Source organism: Micropterus dolomieu, linkage group LG21 (genome assembly GCF_021292245.1).
Source record: "Micropterus dolomieu isolate WLL.071019.BEF.003 ecotype Adirondacks linkage group LG21, ASM2129224v1, whole genome shotgun sequence".
Taxonomy (NCBI): Eukaryota; Metazoa; Chordata; class Actinopteri; order Centrarchiformes; family Centrarchidae; genus Micropterus; species Micropterus dolomieu.
In genome coordinates, this window is record NC_060170.1 from 34,208,232 (window position 1) to 34,228,865 (window position 20,634).

The 20,634-nt window shown below is 44.6% G+C and overlaps 2 protein-coding genes and 1 non-coding gene across 4 annotated transcripts in view; all 3 read left to right on the plus strand.

Moving 5' to 3' along the window:
- LOC123960203 (spindlin-1-like) overlaps positions 1 to 7,968 on the plus strand; it is a 15,735-nt gene extending 7,767 nt beyond the window's left edge. For both annotated transcript variants that reach the window (XM_046034846.1, XM_046034845.1), the window contains exons 5-7: positions 278 to 433; positions 1,156 to 1,389; positions 2,043 to 7,968. In XM_046034846.1, the coding sequence (XP_045890802.1) occupies positions 278 to 433; positions 1,156 to 1,389; positions 2,043 to 2,242 (590 nt within the window). In that variant the 3' untranslated portion in view covers positions 2,243 to 7,968. The remainder of the gene's footprint in view (positions 1 to 277; positions 434 to 1,155; positions 1,390 to 2,042) is intronic.
- Positions 1 to 20,634, plus strand: part of LOC123960356 (scavenger receptor cysteine-rich type 1 protein M130-like) — a 549,618-nt gene that overhangs the window by 166,455 nt on the left and 362,529 nt on the right. The window lies entirely within an intron of this gene.
- Positions 11,125 to 11,225, plus strand: LOC123961067. The gene has a single exon (XR_006822656.1). It is a non-coding gene; the product is annotated as a small nucleolar RNA U13 (small nucleolar RNA).

Genomic DNA, 20,634 nt, shown 5'->3' on the forward strand with positions numbered 1-20,634 from the left:
ACAGGGGGACGGATGAGGGAGAACAGGGGGACGGATGGGGGAGAACAGGGGGAAGGATGAGGGAGAACAGGCGGGAAGGATGAGGGAGAACAGGGGGAAGGATGAGGGAGAACAGGCGGGAAGGATGGGGGAGAACAGGGGGAAGGATGGGGGAGAACAGGGGGACGGATGAGGGAGAACAGGGGGAAGGATGGGGGAGAACAGGGGGAAGGATGGGGGAGAACAGGGGGAAGGATGCTCGTCCTTTAAACCTGTGCCTGTCTTTGCTCCTTCTCAGGTAAGTCGTCCCAGTGGAAGGGGACGGTCCTGGACCAGGTCCCCGTTAATCCGTCTCTCTACCTGATCAAATATGACGGCTTCGACTGCATCTACGGCCTGGAGCTGTACAGCGACGAGCGAGTGGTGGGACTGGAGGTCCTGCCCGACAGAGTGGGTGAGGACGGACAAAGCCAGAGAGGAGCTCTGTTACCTTGTACCGTATTAAATGAGGTCGTAATCCTTGCGGGCGCCTGCGCCCTGTCACTGAAGTGCTTGGCTTTGCCACTGACGGGCTCAGATTGTTATTAAAAACAAATGGAGAGAGACCTTTTTAAAGAGTAAGATCATCAAAGTCACCAGACTCCCTTGACAAAAACAGTAACTTTACCTCTTTTATATACCGCTGCCTTGGTCGGCTAGTTTGTTTGTGTTATTGTTTGACTTTTGCATTTTTAAAACTTTAAAAAAACAAATTCACACAACACAAACACCCCCCCCCCACCAAAGTCACACAATAACACAAACAAACTAACCGACCAGGGCAGCAGTAGAGCAGTAACTCCTGTGTTCTGCCAGGTAAAAGTGCCGTTTTTTTCAAGGGAGTCTGGTGGCTTTGACCAGAGTGATTAATTTGCTGATTAATTATTCAAAATGTACAACATGCAACTCTTAGCAACCAAGCGTCATCTCATCTGTTGCATCATCTATTATCTATAGATGACATTTTAATCAGGCGGGACTTTCTTTAAATTCACTTCAATACAGTCATAGTTTTATAACAGCAGCATCTAGTGGACCTTAGAAGAACTGCAGCTCGACACACTTGAGCTCTGACAATTCTGTTACAAACCGTTTTTGTTCGTTAGGTCATGATGTCATTATAAACTTTTCTCTCAGCTCCGGCCCGTGTGAGCGACTCGATGCTGGCGGAGACGATGATCGGGAAAGCGGTGGAGCACATGTTTGAGACGGAGGACGGGCCGAAGGAGGAGTGGAGGGGGATGGTTTTGGCTCGGGCTCCAATCATGACCGCCTGGTTCTACATCACCTACGAGAAAGACCCGGTCCTCTACATGTACCAGCTGCTGGACGACTACAAGGAGGGAGACCTGCGCATCATGCCCGACTCCAGTGAGTGGAAACGCACAGAAACTGGTTCTGCTGGACCAGGGTTCAGTTCAGCACCTGGTTCAGGTTTAGCTTTAGTCTTTCAACAAATGTTCCATGCGAGTCATCTGATCAACAAAAAGATCTTTTATTATCTTAGAGAATCCAGTCAATTTTTATTTTTTAAGCGTCACAACCCCTGAAGTGACTGAAGAGCCGCATGATTATCATTTTACCCCCATTCAAGTTAGCGGAGAGCTAAACCGGAAGTCAACACAGTGCAACAATAAAACCTTTTAGACGAGGTCATTGCAGAACTACACCAACGCACAAGTATAAATGCTCACGCCGGCTTATATGTAGGCGAATAATTCTGAAGTATGAATTGTCCGTAACGGCGCATAAAAATGACGAAGACAACATTTTTATTAAGCTTTGCTTTTATGGGTTCCACATGTGTCGTGGTGTTTGTTCAGTTTAATATTGTTGGTAGATTTGAGCTTGTTAAAGAGAAGTTGGTATCAGCCAGTGAAAAAGAAGACGTGCAGGAATATAAACGTGTTTGGATAAAAACAACATGTTGCTTGACGAAGAAGTCAACAACAACAACATGAAGCTGTTTCTAATTCACCCGTCTCTCTCTCTCTCTCTCTCTCTCTCTCTCTCTCTCTGTGCAGACGACACTGTGGCGGCGGAGCGGGAGCCCGGCGAGGTGGTCGACAGTCTGGTGGGCAAACAGGTGGAATACGCCAAAGAGGACGGCGGGAAGCGGTCGGGGATGGTCATCCACCAGGTGGAGGCCAAGCCCTCCGTCTACTTCATCAAGTTTGACGACGACTTCCACATCTACGTCTACGATCTGGTCAAGACCTCCTAAGACCGGTCCGGGACCCCCAAAAAAGACTAACCGAGACCTGCCCAGACCCACCTAAAACCCCACCGTGAGAACCCCAGTAAAGAAAAACAGCTGGGGTTTAAAAACATCCTGAGACTCACCCTGATCGATGGAGACGCCTGAGACAGATGCTATCCATTCTTTACCCTTTCGTTTCTGAAACGCCTTAAAAACAGGAAACATACCCGACTGCGGAAGTCCAGCCCCCCCTCACCAAGACCGAAGACCTACAAAGCAGCTTCCAGGTCTTCAGAAGACTCACTGAGGCGTTTATAAATCACCTTTATTCTCCAGATTTCTTTAGACTCTTTTAGGACGCTTCCTCTGACACCTGCTGAAACACAAAACTGGTTCAAGAGCCCCAGAAGAAGACCAGCGACCAGCAGCGGTATTTGGATTAACTGTGTTGTTAAATTTGTGGTGATAATAAACAAAAAAAACATTTTAAACACTCTCTGGATTATTTCAAACAACGCGAGACGTCCAGAGATCCGCGAGGACTCGACGAAAACCGGAAGGTCTCCTGACCGTTTCAGAGTCAAAGCAGGTCTGAGGACATTTACGTAAACAGAAAGACCTCCTCCCCCCTTTTCCTGAAACCCTGTCAGACCGTTTGAGACGTCCGTTGTCAGAGGAGGGGGAGGCGGCGGGGTGGACAGGTCTGAGTCTGCCGGGTTAATGAAGGGATGGGACTTCAGGAGCACAGGGCCCCCCTCCAGATGACGTGGAAGCTGAACCATCATCTGTCTCCATCTGCATTCATAGAAGGTGTAAGTGGACACGCAGGAGGAACTGGTGTCCAATCACAGAGCATTTTACTGACCCCGCCTCCCCGCACGGTCCCCTGTTGACGAACAAAGACGCTGACTGGAACCAAGTCTGTAAAGGACGCGGAAGACACAGACTCTTTTACCTTTCTCCATCCTTTTACCATTTGTCTTCTGTCCTGTCGCTGTTGACTCCTACATTACCCACAATGCATTTAGGCTCTTACGTTCGACAGTTTGATAGGCTCAGGTGTCGGATGTACGAGCTCGTAGAGAAACCGTCTCATTGGCTGCATCAGTCGGTCCAAAAAAATGGCCCGATAGCATCGTTAGCCGTCCTCATTAAACCGGCTAACCGCCTTGCTAGCGCTCGTGCTCAGTGGGAAATGCTAATGATGCTAACGAGCTATTTTCCCATCGAATTAACAGAAACTTTAAAAAAACTCCTTCCTGTGAATAATCCAAACGGAGCTCCGTTACTTGTTGGGTCTGTTTAGCCGTTCAGCAGTTTTAGCGTCTCTTTGCGGTGTTAGCATCTTTGTTATTTAAACAGTTTTTCCGGTGCAGCTTCAGTTCCCCCGAAAATGTCGACATGAAGGTTTGACTGGTTCTTTAGTTTTATTCTACTTTTAAACGTTGCGACTCCAGCTGATGTTTTTACACCTGTACCCACTTGTTTATATTTGATTTTTGGCAAAGAGAGGAGTGAAATATTCCACGATGACGACGCTTAAACTTAAACTTTGCATGGACTCCGGTCCAGATGACAAGTAGTTCAGGTCAAATTGCGTAATCAATAAAAAAGTTAATCAATTATTAATACTGTATATCTAGGATGTGTTTAGGGTAATGACTTTAACCCCCTTTTTAGCATTTCTAAGCAGTATATTTTTACATTTCAGAGATGGTTTATATCACACTATGTAATGAGCAGATTCATATTTATGAATGTACAGTATTTGTCAATAATAACATCTACTATGAGTATATCTTTAAAATTAGTACAGCTGTGTTTAATCTGCCCACACGAGGAGTTATAGTTGTGGAAAGATACATTAATAAATACCATGTTAGTCTGCGTACAACTACTAGGTGTTGATATACTGCTTATAGATGCTAAATAAGGCGGCGAGGTCTCCGTCTGACCCTGACCACAAAGGATTTCCCCGAAACGTCTGAATGTTGCTTTACCGGCTTACTTCAGACAGATCAGCTCTAAAACAAATCAGTCCTGAGTTTTTTTTTTTTTCTCAAACCAAAGCAAAGGGAAGGTTAAACTGAAGCAGGCGTCAAGCCCCGCCCCCCTGGCTGAGCTCTGTCATCTAATTGGCTGGACTCGGATGTGTTATGTTGTGGACCAAACGTGCTGGAAGGTTTTATTTTATTTTTTAGTCTGTGTTTGTATAAAAATCTGTCCCTCTTCTTTTTGCTGCTTTCATATCCACGCGCTGTTTACGTTCTCCTTTTTGTTAATATGTTTATATCCGCTGGCGCGTACAGAACAGAGCGCCTCGTTTTCTTTGTATATTATCTGTTCTGTTGGTTTGACTCCGCCTCCCGTTGTTCTGTCCCGCGTGCTGTATATTTCCCAGTTAGCTGTACCAAGCTCAAAATGGCTGAACCTTTCTCCCAGCTGCAGCTCCACTGATCTGGTTGGTTGGTTTTGTGCTGACATAACGCGTTGTTGTGCTTACAGTTACTATAAAAGTCCTTTTTCACAGAAGTCCGTCAGAAGCGTGATACCTTCTGATTCATTTCACCTCCCACAATCCCGTGCTCTTAGCTGATGTAGCATGTAGCTCCGCCCGCCACAGTAGGTGTGTAAACATCGCCACCGGTGACGTTAGCATTAGCATAAACAGCCGTGTTGCCTGAGCCACATCCCACGTGCCTGAAGACCCGAAACTTAATGTTTTAAAAGAAGGTAAATGTTTTCATGTTGTATCCCAACTGTTTTTAAATCTGGAACATTCCCGGTTTGAGCCCCTAGCGTGGGTTCCGCCACATTTCATCTGTTCTGTAATCTAGAATTTATAGCACCTGTTTGAGACTGTGGAACATGTTCCATCAAAATGTGTGTGACGCAACCTGCACGTTCTGATTGCAGAACATTCTCAACTTTTGGGAAAACTCTTGAAGAATCTGAACGTGTCCCGTCGCAAAGTGATTCTAGAAAGCGTTAGACTCTCGTCACGGAACCCACATGTTCTGGTTCTTTTGGTAGTGTTGAGTTCTGGATTTCTGATTCTAGAATCGAGCGTTTAAGCACTTTAAATTACTTCGGGAACGTGTCCCGCCGCAACTTTGGCAACGTGTTTGAAACCCTCCTGTTCTGACCCGTGGCTTGAGAACTGTATTGAGGTCTGGTTTGGGTTCTCGCGTTCTCACTCTAGAATATTTAATATTACCAGTTCTAGAATCTGATTAATTCTAGAACCCGGTGACTAGAACAATCTCAAGCTTGCCTGTTAGAACCCGCGTGTTCTGATTCTAGAACACACACCCGGCATCCTCATTGTAGTGTGTTTTTGCGGTTTCAGTTGTTCTGATTTTAGAATTGGAACGTGTGCAACCTGTTTGGAACCCTCCTATTCAGAACACGGAGACCCCAATGTGCATTCTCGTTGACAGAACCCACGCATTCGGATTCTTTGTAGTGTTGACTTCTGGAACTTTCTTCTCATATTGAAATACACTCGTTCTGACTCTAGAATCAAGCACTAACACTACGTCTCCACAGTCCATCAGATTTTCTGGAACATGTCCCATAAAAATGTGTGTTTCCTGAAGGATGAACACGTTCGGGTTCTAAAGGGTCAGAGACTCTGGGTTTGAGAACTGTAATGATATCCGGTTTGGGTTCTCGTGTTCTCACTCGCGATCATATAACCTTAGCACTTCCTCACTGTTCTAGAATCAGATTTCCTGAAATGCACGGCTACAAATTCTAGAACCCGGAGACCAGAGCAATGCAGAGCGCGCGTTTTCATGTCGGAACCCAACACGACAGTTCTAGAACGTTAATTTTCCTAAGATTTAAATCCCTTGTTCTGACCGTACAATCAGGAACGTGTCCCGTCACAAAGTGCACAACGTATGTGGAACGTTTTTATTTAGCTTCCCGTTCTAGATCACGGAGACTCCTCTTTTGAAGAAGACCTGCGTTCTCATCACGGAACCCGCACGTTCTGTTTTCTCGTTGGGAAGAACACTGAAAAACTGCTCAGAACATCCACGGCCGGAGAGGAAACACCAGGGGGTTCGTTGTTTTAGTTTTGTTTTTTCGCGGTGTGATCGTAAAACGAGTACCGTGAGATCTTAATGTAACAAACTCGTCCTCTAGAGATCACAACGTGTTTGGTGTTTCCGTGGATCTCAGTGGCTCACGAGCTGTCAAACGTTTCTTTTTGTGATCACAAGAAAAGAAGACGCCCGTGAGTTCTGTAGCTCTGCAAAATATTTACCGTTAAAACGGACGGCGGGAGCAGGTGACCTCGTTTCTTTGTTTCAGAGAGCTTCAGGTGGAAATGTGCGTTTACTCTGCTCACCTGGTCGGCCCTGAGACTTTATTAGCCTTGTTACGGCCAGTTTATACCTCTGTGTTGAATATACACGTAGCCTGGCGCTCGCCTCCCAAAATGTAACTACACGCCGCTGCGACACAGGCTACAAGAACTGATTGGTCGGCTTGGTAGCGTTACATTTCCTCCTGCGCTTCTTCTGCCTCAACGACCTTCTGTCACGTTTCTGCGTTTTAGTGATTTCACTAAAAGTAACTGCTGTTCAACATCGATCAGCTCCGACTCCAACGGGATCCGTTCGCTTTCAGTCGCCATTATTTGTAGCAGCCTACACCAACAAAGAAGAAATTCAACCGCCAACAAGAGCGACGCGGACTCCAACGCTCGAGCATAAATGCCCACGGCGCCACTTCGCCTGCAACTCAATGCAGAAGTATAAACTGGCCTTAAAGGTTCTGGCTGGACCCGACCTGTCCGATTCTTGACTCATTCTCCCGCCAGAAACCCCACCGCCAACAAGTGTTTTGGCGCCGTAACTGCACAGCGACGCAGACACCAACGCACAATTATAAATAGTCACGAGTAACTTGGCGTTTAGCCGTTTCTGGCTCTGCTTCTCCGTCTCTGGCTTCCTCTCCCGCCTCTTTACTTTAACCCGTCTTCACTCCCGTCACCACGGAAACATGGAAGCTGTCGGACCGTTTGTCTTTCAGTCAGAGGAATCAGCTGTACCCACAATGCACCTTGCCTCAGGCCCGTGAACCATGGGGGCGTTTAGGCTGTAGTAAAGACTCCTGGGTGGGTGGGGGGGGGTAAAACCAGCGTCTGGGTGGATCTACAGCCTCCATGATGTGGACATGAGTTAGCGGTGTGTTCAGGAGCCGACACGGCGTTCGTATTTTACAGAAGACATTGATCAGTGTGCGTGTGAGCGAGTGTGTGTGTGTGTGTGTGCGTGCTGTCGATCAGCCCCTGTTCAGAGCAGTGTTGTTTTTGCATGCCTATATTCTAGCTCAGTGTAAATCGATGTGAGTTGCATGTCCGTGTAGTTTTCAGTTGTTCGGCTGACTTCTGTCTGTGGTGGCTTTGGGTGCCTTTTGTTTTATTTCTGTTTGTTTTGTTTTTCTTTCCCTGTTTTTCTTTTGTACCGTGTGTCCCAGAGGCGGCTGTTTTTGTTTGTTTTTTTGGGTTGGGGGGGTTATTGAGCAAAAAAGAGAAATAAATGAAAATGAAAAGAATATCCTCTTAGAAGCAGAACTGCCAGCGGTCATCATCACGCTCGAGGTGATGACGGCTGTGACTTGTGTTTTTGGGGGGATTGTCCCTTTAAAGAGTGCCAACTTACAGATGCCAGTGTTGTACAGCGGTGAAAAAGCTCACACTATTTACTAAAAATAAACCATTTCTCTGTTTTTTTCCACTGTTGAGTCTGTCGGTTCTTTTAAACTGAAAAGAGACGTCGCGGCGACGAGCAGATCTTCAGGCTCACAAAAGACAAAGAAAGAAAGAAAAAGAAAGACAAACAGGATCTTTTAATGAAGACAGTTAAAGAAGAAGAGCAGCCATCGTTCTCGGGTCTGAGATGTTTTCCAGAAGGTTTACAGACGTCCTGCTGACAGACAGAAGTTTTATTCATTTGTTTCTGGGTGTTAAAATCAGCTCCACCCATCTAAATAAATTGATTTATTCTAGTTATGTGAAGAATCAGCCTGCTGGCTCTTCAGCAACATGAATTTCATGGTCAGAAATTGACATAAATGTAAATATTTGCATTTATTATTATTTAAAAATGGCAGATATAATTTAAACCCAACAGTGGACACACAGCAGTGTAATAAATTACCTGCATTATGTATTTAACAGAACAATTGAAAAAAGATGAATACAAAAAGGTAATTTTTCATCATATCAGGTAAAATAAGCATCAAATAGAAATATTATAACACTCATTTCACCTTTTTGCCAAAATTTTTTTATCAGAGCCCAGTAGATTAAGATACGGTCATCTTCTTTAAAGACTAAGAATAAACCTTTAGAAATATTTCTCAGTATGTGGAGAACTTATTGAAAAGTTAAATGGACGATAGTTTGTAAAATAGTAAAGCTACAATTATTTCTGACACGAGGATACAGTGAGGAAAATAATGATTTGAACACCCTGCTATTCTGCAAGTTCTCCCACTTAGAAATCATGGAGGGGTCTGAAATTGTCATCGTAGGTGCATGTCCACTGTGAGAGACATAATCTAAAAAGAAAAATCCAGAAATCACAATGTATGATTTTTTAACTATTTATTTGTATGATACAGCTGCAAATAAGTATTTGAACACCTGAGAAAATCAATGTTAATATTTGGTACAGTAGCCTTTGTTTGGTCAAACGTTTCCTGTAGTTTTTCAGCAGGTTTGCACTGCAGGAGGGATTTTGGCCCACTCCTCCACACAGATCTTCTCTAGATCAGTCAGGTTTCTGGGCTGTCGCTGAGAAACACTGAGTTTGAGCTCCTTTCAAAGACTTTCCTCACTGTATGTGTCCATCACTATGGTATTATGAGGTTATATATATATATATATATATATATATACATATATAAAGGAGTCCTGGTAATATTTCACCACTCTTAGTTTACTTTTATTATAACAAGGTTCATTGTTCCTAATTGATAATCAGTGAAACATTTGCTTTATATACAATATACGTATGTATTGTTGTTTATTTTGCCTGGTATGTGCAGCACGGTAATATAAATAATTAAAAAAAATATTTTTTACAATTATAATTCACTTTACATTTGATAAAAATCTCAAAGTGCTAGACGGAAGTCTGTCTTCTTCCTTCATTAATTGCCTGTTTAGTTGCATTACAGTCCAATAAAGCTTCTGAGGGCGTATTAACAGGCTGATCCAACAATCGCTGCTGCAGAATAACCAACGAAGGTAAAGACAAAGTTTAGGTCAGCAAAACTCAGAAATAATGTACATTTCAGAAAGGGATCAAGGGATCATTTGTTTCTTGGATTAAGTGATTGTTGAGATGACTTAACGAACACGTTGTATTTTACCCACTGGAACAGGAGGTGTAACTACCTGTCTGGAACCGTCATGGAGAGATTAAAATATTTCTATTAGAAACATGAGGATAAACTTTAGATCCAGAAATACAGCAGAGAGGGAGTAAAAACGTTAACGAGCATGTTTCTCCGCAGCTGCTTGAGGTGGAAATAAGCAGCTTTTTGACCACAAGTTCGACTTAAAACATGACAAAATTCACTGCTTGTTTTCAGCTGAAAAGGTCTAAAATCTGAATTTAATGTGAATTAATGAATGAAGTTTCATTATTGTGTCCCACGTGGGTTTACAAGACACCAAAAGACAGTCTGGCCAGGACCAGAGTTCAGTATATACAGTGCCAAACAATAAAGAAAGGAGAATAAATATCTATACATATCCACGCACACATACATCCACATATATAAACATACACATAAGCAATTCACAATTAAATCTAATTAAATAAACTAATTTGCCTTCTTTTCCAAGTCTTTGAGACAAAGTTAGCAAACTTAAATGCATCAAAATGAAATGTTTTGATCATCAGGGTTTTGTCACATGACTTCCAGGAACATTGATTCTCTCACTAAGTTCTGCAGCACAAAAGAAAATACGATTTCACTTCACCCAGGTCACACAATCTGTTTTCCCCTGAGGCAGAACAGCAACTCTGAGCCGTGCAGCCCAGGATCTCTGGCTTCAAGATAAACGAGGTGTAACATGTGAGTCGGGACTAAAGTTCTGTTTGATATGCATAAGAGCCGACGTTTAACACAATACAGCATGTCCTCCTCCTGCAAAATAACACAAATCTCCTTTGCCCATTGAGATGAGAGAGCTGTAACTTTATTCTGTCCTGTGCCACTTTGATTAGACGGGTCCATGTTTGAATAGTAATAACAACAGACCTTGGTAGAAAGCCTGTGTCTCCTCAGATTGCTAACAAGTATGTATGTGTGAAACATGAAGGTGCAGTTGTAAACCATAAACTCACCACAGGACCACCTGTGGACACGAAACTCTTAACTCCTCCCTAAGAGTGTTAAAAACACACGGACTCTCAGTAACAACGTGTTTGAGCAATATTATCTGTTTAATACTAATGTCTGGTATTCTCTGCTTCAATACTCTGGTTACTCACAATAAATTTTAATAATAGTCTATTTAGTTGTATTTTTCTCTTTTCCCTAATTGTTATGCAAAGTGAGCAATTGTAAGAGAAGCCTGTCAGTAAAGTATTGGTTCTTTTTTTATTGCCCTCCACAGCACCAGGCGTCGCTGTCGCTTCACTCGTCACTCCCACAATGCACCTCTGCAGCTGGAGAACAAAACTCTTGCTTTTCTCGCTGTTATTTCAGATTAAACGCGCGCAGACGCGGTGATCTGACCGCGGGCTGCTGCTCGGCGTCACGCGAGCTCGTGGAGCGGGTGACATCAAGACGTATCGATCCGCGAACATGTGACACCGTGAGTCAGACAGCTGGAGCGGCGCTACAGAGACTCTCAGCGCCATGTTGTCCGCGTGATCTTTCCAGTTCAAGAGCGTGATGATCGGTGTGTTCACGGTTGATCCGTGACAGGTGCTGCCTGCTCCTTGTTACGCACTGCGCCTCAGCCTTTCTGATCCTGGACTGGAAACCGACCCTGAGTTTTTGTGTCACTGTGAAAATTAAACATGGTTACAGAGTCTTGACGTCACGTGTCTCCGTGTTCATTGGCAGGAAAGAAAGAAAAGAGATCAAAGTCTCGTCAACAGCCCAAAAACCAGTGTTGTGTATCTGAGCCGCTACATTTTAACACAAAGTTAAAAAAAATATTGAAGTCAATAAAACATGTAGCCAAGATGTTGATCTGTTTTTGATACATTCTTTTCTTTGTTAGATAAACAAAGAAAAGAATGAAAACACCATTTTTTATGTAAAGAATTTACCTAAAAATCAACATTATGCAAGTTAAATACATAAAGAGGGGAGGACTCAAAGTTGTCCCTGATATCTGTAATACAATAATGATAGATTATATAGACTATTGATAATATTATATATTATTAATAAATAATATAATTATATAAAAAATGCTTTTGTAGTAGAAGTTATAGCTATACAAACAAATGTAATATTTAAATATATAAACTGAGTTTTTGCAGCCTGATAAAGGTCATTGTCAAACGCTCACTATGTTTCTGGGGGAACTTCTATTTTTTATTTTGATCCACTAGATGGAGCCATAGCCTCTGTAATTCTTCATCAAACAACAACAACAACAACAGTGTGAAAACAAGATCAGACAACTTGAAATAAAAACTTCTTGCACAAATATTTTCCTAGCAGATTATATATGAACAAATACATCATTTTTACAACATATACATTTTGTATGTGAGCTTTACAGGCATTTTTGTGAGATTGAGTTTGATGATGTAGTTTTAGTGTATAAACATGTGAATAATTCAAGCAGACCAGCGCAAACGGTGAACGCTGAAAGTTGGCCAACTTGCCACGACACTTTTCAGACTCCATGAGCTTTGACTGAACAAAGGCTCCTAATGATGTTCAGTAAAAGTTTTTATATGAGCTCGACTGAATACTTCACAACATCGTCTATGTTAAGACAGTAAAGAACTGTTTTAAAGGGATTAGCAACACCAACACCCACAATCTCTTTTGCCGGCAACTCTTGCTTGCCTCCGCCTCCCTCTGCAGCAATGAGGAGGCCAAAGTTCACTTCTTTTGTAGCCTGTTGTGATCCTCTTTCAGGTAAAATGTCCAAGCACAGCTGCTGCTCTTCTCTTCTGGTTTGAGACAAGAACAACAACAAGAGAAGACAAACTGTTACAAAGAAGAAACTTGTAAAAGAAAGAGAAGACACTTGAAGAATAAATGACTTGATAAGGGAGATTTTAAAACATGATAAAACAGTTTTTACCTCAAGCAGTTGACATCGTGTATTTTCACATCCGTAAACAGCACATGTACATATTGTGATTGTGAGGGTTTGGTTTGATTTACACAAGAACCTTTTCAAACATTTTGGCAAAGACATCAAACTTTTTTAAAAACTTCTCAGCTGACGAAACCTGTGTGTGTTTTGGTCTGAACCGAGAGTCCTGATCTGTTTTCAGTCCCTGTTTCATCTCTAAAGTCTCTGAAATGAGGAGATTTACTGAGAGAAAAGTTTCTGTCACACGTGAGAAATGCAACTTTTTGAATAATTATGACAGTGACCTCAGTAAAAATGAGACGGTTCCCTGAATGTTTTGTAAACTGTTACTGTGAACGTTGAGATGAGAGGTGAGTCTTTTTTACATCTGTTGAGCACCTGTTTTTAGGTGTTACTCTTTAAAGCAGAGACCAACTAGGCCTACCTGATCAATACTATATGCAGCTATTTACATGTATATACATATATATTTAAATATTTTATTTTGTTTTTGTTTAATCAGATAAATCATTGGGGGAGGATTCACTGAGATGTAGATCTCCTCAGTGTGACCTGTGAAATAATTCTTAGTTAAACATCAATGCTTCATTTTAGGGACATTTACAGTAAAATCACACACAGGTCTTCACATTGTTGTCTGCAGTAACCAAACTCCATGTTGTCCTAAAAGTCCTTGTTTGAATCTTGTGATTAAGATTTCCATTCTACCTCTTCAGGCTCTCAAACCCAGCAGTTGGTTTCTAGTTGAATCGGCCTCTGGTGTTTCCAGCAGAGTGACATCATGGCGTCTGCAGCATCAGGTGAGTCCAGTCAGACTGTGTTAGTCTGGATAACACTCTTCTCTCTCTGTCCACATATTATACAGATAACTAAAGAGCTGCGTCCTCAGATGTTAAATCAGGTCTGAGTCCTGAATTAAACTCAGCTGATTGGTCAGTCTCATTTTACCTATTGGTCTAATTGGTCAGCCACTCTCTACTACTCTGGGATCTTCCCCCTCTCGCAGGATTTTCCAGGATCTTCCAGGCTCTGCTTGGTCCAAGCAGCTTTACGGACAGCCTGTCTGACTTTCCTTAGTTGCAGCACTGACGTATCGTTGTGCTGCTCCTCCTCCTGCCAGACACTTCAAACATTTGGTGGATTTTCAGGCCACAATCGTTCTTGCAGATTTTTCCACAATCACTCTGCTTGCTCATAGTCATTTGTTGGTTGGTGTCCATCCAACTGGGGTGCTCATCCTCCCCCCCTCTCGGGCAACCCTGGGGGTCTCTTTCCATTAGATTTGTCGCAGCTTTTGTGGGAGTCCCTCACAGAGGACACAGACTGGGTTGCCAGACTCCAGTCATCACCACTCTTTCATGGTTATTATCCCCCAGGTCTTTCCTGGCTGTCACTGATAAACTCAGAGTGTGAGTTGTGCATATACATCTGCTGATGCCCCTGGACACGTCGATGATGTAAATAAGCTTTACATCATATTTTATCACTTATACTTTCTTTATCACATTTTATTTAAAGATTCCTGCACTGAGACTTGTCATTCTAAATTAAAGCACAGATCAATATTTTTTAAATGATTATCTTTTCTTCACTAGCTGACATGTGGAGCTTGATACCTGCACTAATGCAGAATTTCGATTTGATGTTTTTTGTATTGTGTTTGGTTTTAACTGCATTCTTTGTCAAAGTGCAGAACCATCACAGTCCCACTAGGTGGTGACAAAACAGAGTTTGGTTGGGTTGGAACGTTGGTTGTCCCAGATCTTTTTGCGTGGAGTTTGCATGTTCTCTCAGTGTCTGCGTGGGTTCTCTTCTGGTGCACCGTCCAAAGACATGCAGGCTAGGCTAACTGGTAACTCTAAACTGTCCTTAGGTGTGAGTGATTGTTTGTACATGTGTTGCTGTGTGATGTAAATAACACAGTTGTATCATTTTAAAACAGAAACTACATGAATACATGTTCATACCTGTGATAATAACCATAATGAAGTAGAAAACTGAGGGATACTATCTGATTATTTGGGCTACAGATCTCACTCGACTCAAGCTGGATCCCTGTTTTATTCAGTCTAGTTTGTTTTGCTGTAGGTCTCAGGTCTGTGTTTCACTATGTCAAATAACTTAGGAGATGCAAATGGACTCTCAGACGGTCACTTTCTGATTGGGTCTCTCTTTTGCTTCTGTTGGGTTCTGGGAGGTTTTTTGTTTCAGATCTGGTCCAAAGGTTTAGTGATCCAAAAAGATGTCAGTGTTACTGTTACAAAACAGTCTGCTATAGATTACATCTGATAAATAAATAAGTAAACAAATGCTGTGTCCTTTCAATCACAGATGATCTGCTGCCTCTGAAACGCATTAGCAGCATGAGCTTCCTGCCTCCTCACAGTGAGTCAAACTGAACTGTGTTATCCTGTTTAAGAATATCTGAGTTTGCAGTATTTTATAGATGCAATCTGTGAGAAGTAACTAACCTGAAGTTAAACTGAAATTAAACTGTAAATGAATAAATGCAAGTCTGAGTTGATCTTTTTCCACCTTTTCTAAATCTTTGTTATCCTTTCAGTGTCTGAGCTGAGGGTTGTTCTGCTGGGGAACAGCTGGTCTGAGAGGAGTTCAGTGGGGAACTTCATACTGGGAGAGACTAAGTTCAACACTGAGGAAGAACCAGACCGCTGTCTGAGAGAAAGAGGACGGTTAAAGGAGAAAGAAATAGTTCTCATCAACACCCCAGATCTGCTGCATCCCAACATCTCTGAACACAAACTGACAGAACATGTGACAAACTGTGTGAGACTCTCTGATCCTGGACCTCATGTGTTCCTGCTGGTTCTACAGCCTGAAGACTTCACTGAGGAACACAAACTGAGGCTCTGCAGAGTCCTGAAACTCTTCAGTGATCGATCATTTGATCATTCACTGGTTCTGATATCAACACCCAGAGAGGAGAGTCCAGGTTTGATGGACAAATACATGGAACAGCCTCCGTTAAAAGACCTGATCAGAAAATGTAGATACAGATACCTGAAGCAGAAGAACCTCGAACCTCCAGAGCTGTTAACACGCTTGGATCAAATCGTAAAGGAGAACAATGGAGAGCATGTCAGCTGTGATGTGTTTGAGGACACAACAGCTTCTTTACCAGGTGATCATCAATGTGCAAAACAAAAGCAAACACAAATTTCTCTCACAGATGCTGTTAAAGCTGCTGGTGCAGAAACAATTCTGACCAAGCAGTGAAACCTTTGTTCAAAAACCTTCTTTGATTATATTAGAAAATTAAACTGCAAATTAATGATGTCATCTTTTTACAGGGTTGCATGGTGCAAAAATCCCTGAACAACTCTCACTATCAGAGAAAACCCCAAAGACTCACAGTAAGTAAATTCATGCATAGATACATTTTAGGAGAAATGTGATGCTGCCTTTTCTTAGAAATATCCAAAATATTTAATGCTAACACTCACATTCCCATCAAACCCCGAGCTCCACATCCACTGCTCTGTTTGGACAAAACAGTATTTCCTGTAAAGGCACCGGTTGCTGCCAATCATTTCAATTCACTGTTTCTGACCCTGTTACATCTTTTCTACAAAAACAAACCAAATTTACAGGGCTGGAGACACCTCAGGTGCAAAAAATGACACATATCAACCAGTAGGTGGCGCTATAATGAAGATAAATGTGTTTAATGCCCACGTAGTACATTGCACATTCAAAAAACTTATATCCACACTTTCCCTATGAGCTGCATCTCATGATATAGGCCAGGTCTATTTACCAATAAAGTTTATTTTAAAATTAATAGCCGAGTCCTAAATAGCCGCCTACCTCCTTCACTGGCCTGGTGTAAGAACACATTTTGACAAATAAACGCAGGTCCCCATTAAATGCCTGGTCTGGTTGTTATAGAAGTTCTTTGGATGTATTAAACCTCTTAAACCCGGCGGGGTCGCCGCTTTAGCTGCTTCTAAGCTGCTCAGATCGTTAATACAAATATTAATGTTTAAACGTATGATCAATATGTCAGTATGGACATGCTACTTTAGCATACCTACTCATGGTTAATAAAGTTATGAATAATAATATTCGGAAATACTATTATCATAAGCACTTGTTTTGGGGCACCACCTGAATTTCCGTTTGCCCAAGGCCTTCAGGACGCCTTAAGTATGGCTTAATAATTACACAATTCTTCACTAGTGATCAACTAGTTAATAATTGCTTAATTATTTAAAATCAGTTTAATCAATCAGTCAGTATCAAATCAAAAGGTGAATTCTCCGTCCAGTGACCTGGAGCTAAACAGTACACACACACAGTTGGCTAGGAGTTTCAGACTAAATGATTAAAGCTAAAGCTAAAGGATTAAAGGCTAAAGGACATCAACTGGGCACAGAATGCAGGGTTTGTTTCGTCTTACTGCCTGTTGAATTTGTACACCACCTGCGCGGCACTGATAAATTTTGTCTACGTCTACCCACAACGTGGCCCTCTCCTATGTCCGCACCTTGTATATATACACAACGGTGAGACCCAGCCATCGGCTCCCGATTTTCTTCTGCACTGAGCTGTCTAAGAGCTATTCTAAAGAGCAGAAGATTAAAGAGAAGAATGTCTGCAAGCAAGCTTACTGGCCCTAGGGTGTGGCGCCACTCCTTCCGTACGGGTGTGCGGCGTCTGCCACACAGGCTAAATCATGATCTCCATCCCTGCTGCGAGGTGTATCTCCGCTCGGAGCACACCGTCCGAGCACTCACTCCTGGCTCACAATGTCCGTTCTGGATAATTTCACCGTTCAGAAGGAGGAGGTGTGGAAGCCCACTCACTCCTTGGACAAAGCCCTCAGCCTGCTGTTGCCGGAAGAGCCGGAGTCGTGTGGGTCCTACTCTTCCATCCTTGGGTCTCCCAGCGGCAGGAAAAAAAGGACGAAATTAGCAACGGAGCCAGAGCACAGCTCACGGAGTGCACTGCCGTGGCCATCACCTCTGCCTGGATACGTGTCTGGCTGACACAGATTCATCGTATCCTGTGGCTCCTGCAGTCCGCCATCACCAAGGCTGTCAGGAAGGATTTGGTGGAGGCTCTGGTTGGCCTGGACGGGCTCTACGGTCCTCATTTCCTGACGCTGGTTGACACGATGTGGTCCGCCGCCCAGGAGGCAGAGAGCCCTCTCCACCTCACACCGGAGGCCGTGGAGAGCTGTCACGGTGTAACCCACTCCCTAAGCGGTGGCGTCCAGCCGTCCTCGTTTTGGTTAGCGTTGGCTCACTCCCCTCGGCATCGAGGGAGAGCAACACGCCTAGCTTTCAGGCTGACTCACACACACTTGCCACGCAGGGCGGTGCTTCCATCTGCCTGACGGAGCGTGTTGGGTCGCAGGTGGCTTTCCCCCACCTGCGACGGCGGCAGGAGCAGCTGAGTGGCTACACTTCATGGCCACCAGGGCACCTTATCAGCTGGCCCGACCACTCTCAGAGCACCACCCGGAGTGGATCGTCTCCTGTTCCATAGACAGGTGGATAGACAGCCTGGTCCGCCGCGGACACAGGCTACAGTTCGCTTTCCCCCCTCACCCCTTCACCGGGATAGTGGAGACAGTTCTAACCTCTCCGGCTCCAGGCGGAGCTTCAGGGGCTCCTGGAGAAGCAGGCTATCTACAAAATACCTCTCGGTACCGCTATTTCCTGGTCAGGAAAAAGACCGGGGGGATGAGACCCATCTTGGACCTATCATGTTTCAACAAACCGATTATGGGCAGACCTTTTCGCATGTTGACGGTAAAGCAGGTGCTGGATTGTGTGTGCTAGGGGGACTGGCTGACCTCCATCGACCTGAAGGATGCCTATTTTCACGTTCCCGTCATCCCAGCACACAGGAAGTTCCTGCGCTTCTCTTTCCGGGGCGTCCAGTATAAGTACAACCGCCTGCTGTTCAGTTACTCTCTGGCTCCGCGCAACTTCTCCAAGTGCGTCGTGATGGCCTTGGAGCTGCTGCGGCAGGCGGGCATCAGAGTCTTGTTTTGTCTAGACGACCTGCTGCTGGCGCGGTCCCGGGACGAGGCATTGGTGCAGACGCCCAAGCTCATTGCACACCTGTCTCGTCTGGGTTTCACGGTGAACTGGGAGAAAAGCGCTCCTTTTCTCTCCCAGATGCTCACATACCTGGGTGTGGTGCTAGATTCCTTCCACCAGCGAGCGCGGCTCTCCCAGGAGCGCATGGGCGCTCTGACAGAGCTGCTCCGCCATGTGGTCGCCAAGGGTGGTGAGGGCATTTGCGGTCATGAGGCTCCTGGGCCTCATGTCAGCGGCTCATGTGGTGGTTCCCAGACGACTCCCTGATGGGCTGGGGCGGGACCTGCCTCTCAGGTGGTGGGCGGTCTGTGGCGGGCTCACATGCCTCTCCACATAAATGTGCTGGAGCTTCTCACAGTGTGGAAAGTGGTCTGACACTTCGCCCCTTTGCTCCACCGACAACAAGGCTGGAGCAGCCTACATAAACTGCCAGGGTGGGGTGCGCTCAGCGGAGCTACTGAGCCTGGCCAGGCGGCTGCTGTTGTGGGCGCACACTCACCTGCTTTCCATCAGAGTGGAGTACATCCCCGGCGTGTTGAACAGGGGGGCGGACATCATGTCGAGGGGCGGCCCTCGCCCAGACCAGTGGCGCCTTCACTCAGAACTGATAGTCGAAATCTGGCTCAGATTTGGCATGGCACAGGTAGATCTGTTTGCCAACCGAGAGAACGCTCAGTGTGCCCTGTGGTTCTCACTGGGGTGACCCCGCCTTTGGCTCCCTCAGCTGTTGTATGCTTTTCCGCTGGTTCGGCTGATCCTGCGCCTCTTGGACCGCCTGCAGTTTTCAATCATGGCGGTCCTCCTGGTGGCTCCGGAGCGCATGAGCGCATCCTGGTTTCCCTGCCTCCAGCGGTTGCTGTCAGGTCAGCTGTGGAAACTCCCCTGGAAGGGGGATGCCCTCTCTCAGGTGGGAGATGTGATCAAGAGTTATCCGCTTCTTGGCCAGACCCACAGGGGCTGAAGCTGGCTGAGCGGCGGCGCCTGGAGAGCTTAGGTCTCTCCCCGGCGGTGGTGTGCACCATCCAGAGAGCCACTTCTAGTCAGTTCTCTTACTCCTCCAAATGGTCGGCGTTCCAACGCTGGTGTTTGGACCAGGAGTTGGGCCCCGTAGCCTGTCCACTACCGGGGGTGTTTTCTTTCCTTCATCTGCTCTTGGATAGAGGTCTGCCATTCAGTATGGTTAAAACCTACGTGGCTGCCATCTCGTCCTGCCACGAAGGGTGTTAGCTCACCCGCTGGTGAAGCGTTTCCTCATGTCCTCATTTCCTCCTCATGTCGCAGCCTGCCGCTCCACAGTGGGATTCGGCGCTAGTCTGAGTATAGGCGCAGCCCTCTAAGCAGTGGGCCTCAATGGTCCTTGGTTCTCAATGCTGAAGAAAAAGCACTATGAGAGCTGATGGCTGGGTCTCACCGTTGTATATATACAAGGTGCGCACGAAGGAGATGCCCACGCTGTGGGTGGGCGTAGACAAAATTTATCAGTGCTGTAGGGGTAAACCCAATAGCGACGGCCTTAGAGGGCTGCGCCTATACTCATAGGAGCTGGAGTTACAATACTTAACTATCGTTGCTGTGAGAAATATGAGTACTGCCGGGCCGAAGTCTTGACTTTTGCTGGGCCGAAGTGTTAGGGGTTGCCGAAGAGCCGTGAGCGGAGCGGAAGACAGAAGAGAGAGGGAGCGCAGTGCATGCCACAATCAACTCTTGGAAAGTTCTTAATCTTAAGCATTTGATAAAACTAAAAGTTATTGTTAATTGTCCATAACAATTAGAATAGTACCAGTTAACATTTCACAGTGATCACAGCAGATGAAGGAACATCTTAACTGAACTTAACTTCCAGGAGAATACTGATTGTTAAACATTCTTACTTAGAATATATATAAAAGTTATAAGAACATGGCATCAGATTACAAACAATACAGCACAGAGTAATATAATGTAATATATAATATAATGTGGAAGCTACCGCGCTACTCTGTCAATAAAAGAGCTTTGATTTGATTTGATTCAGAAAACAGCGA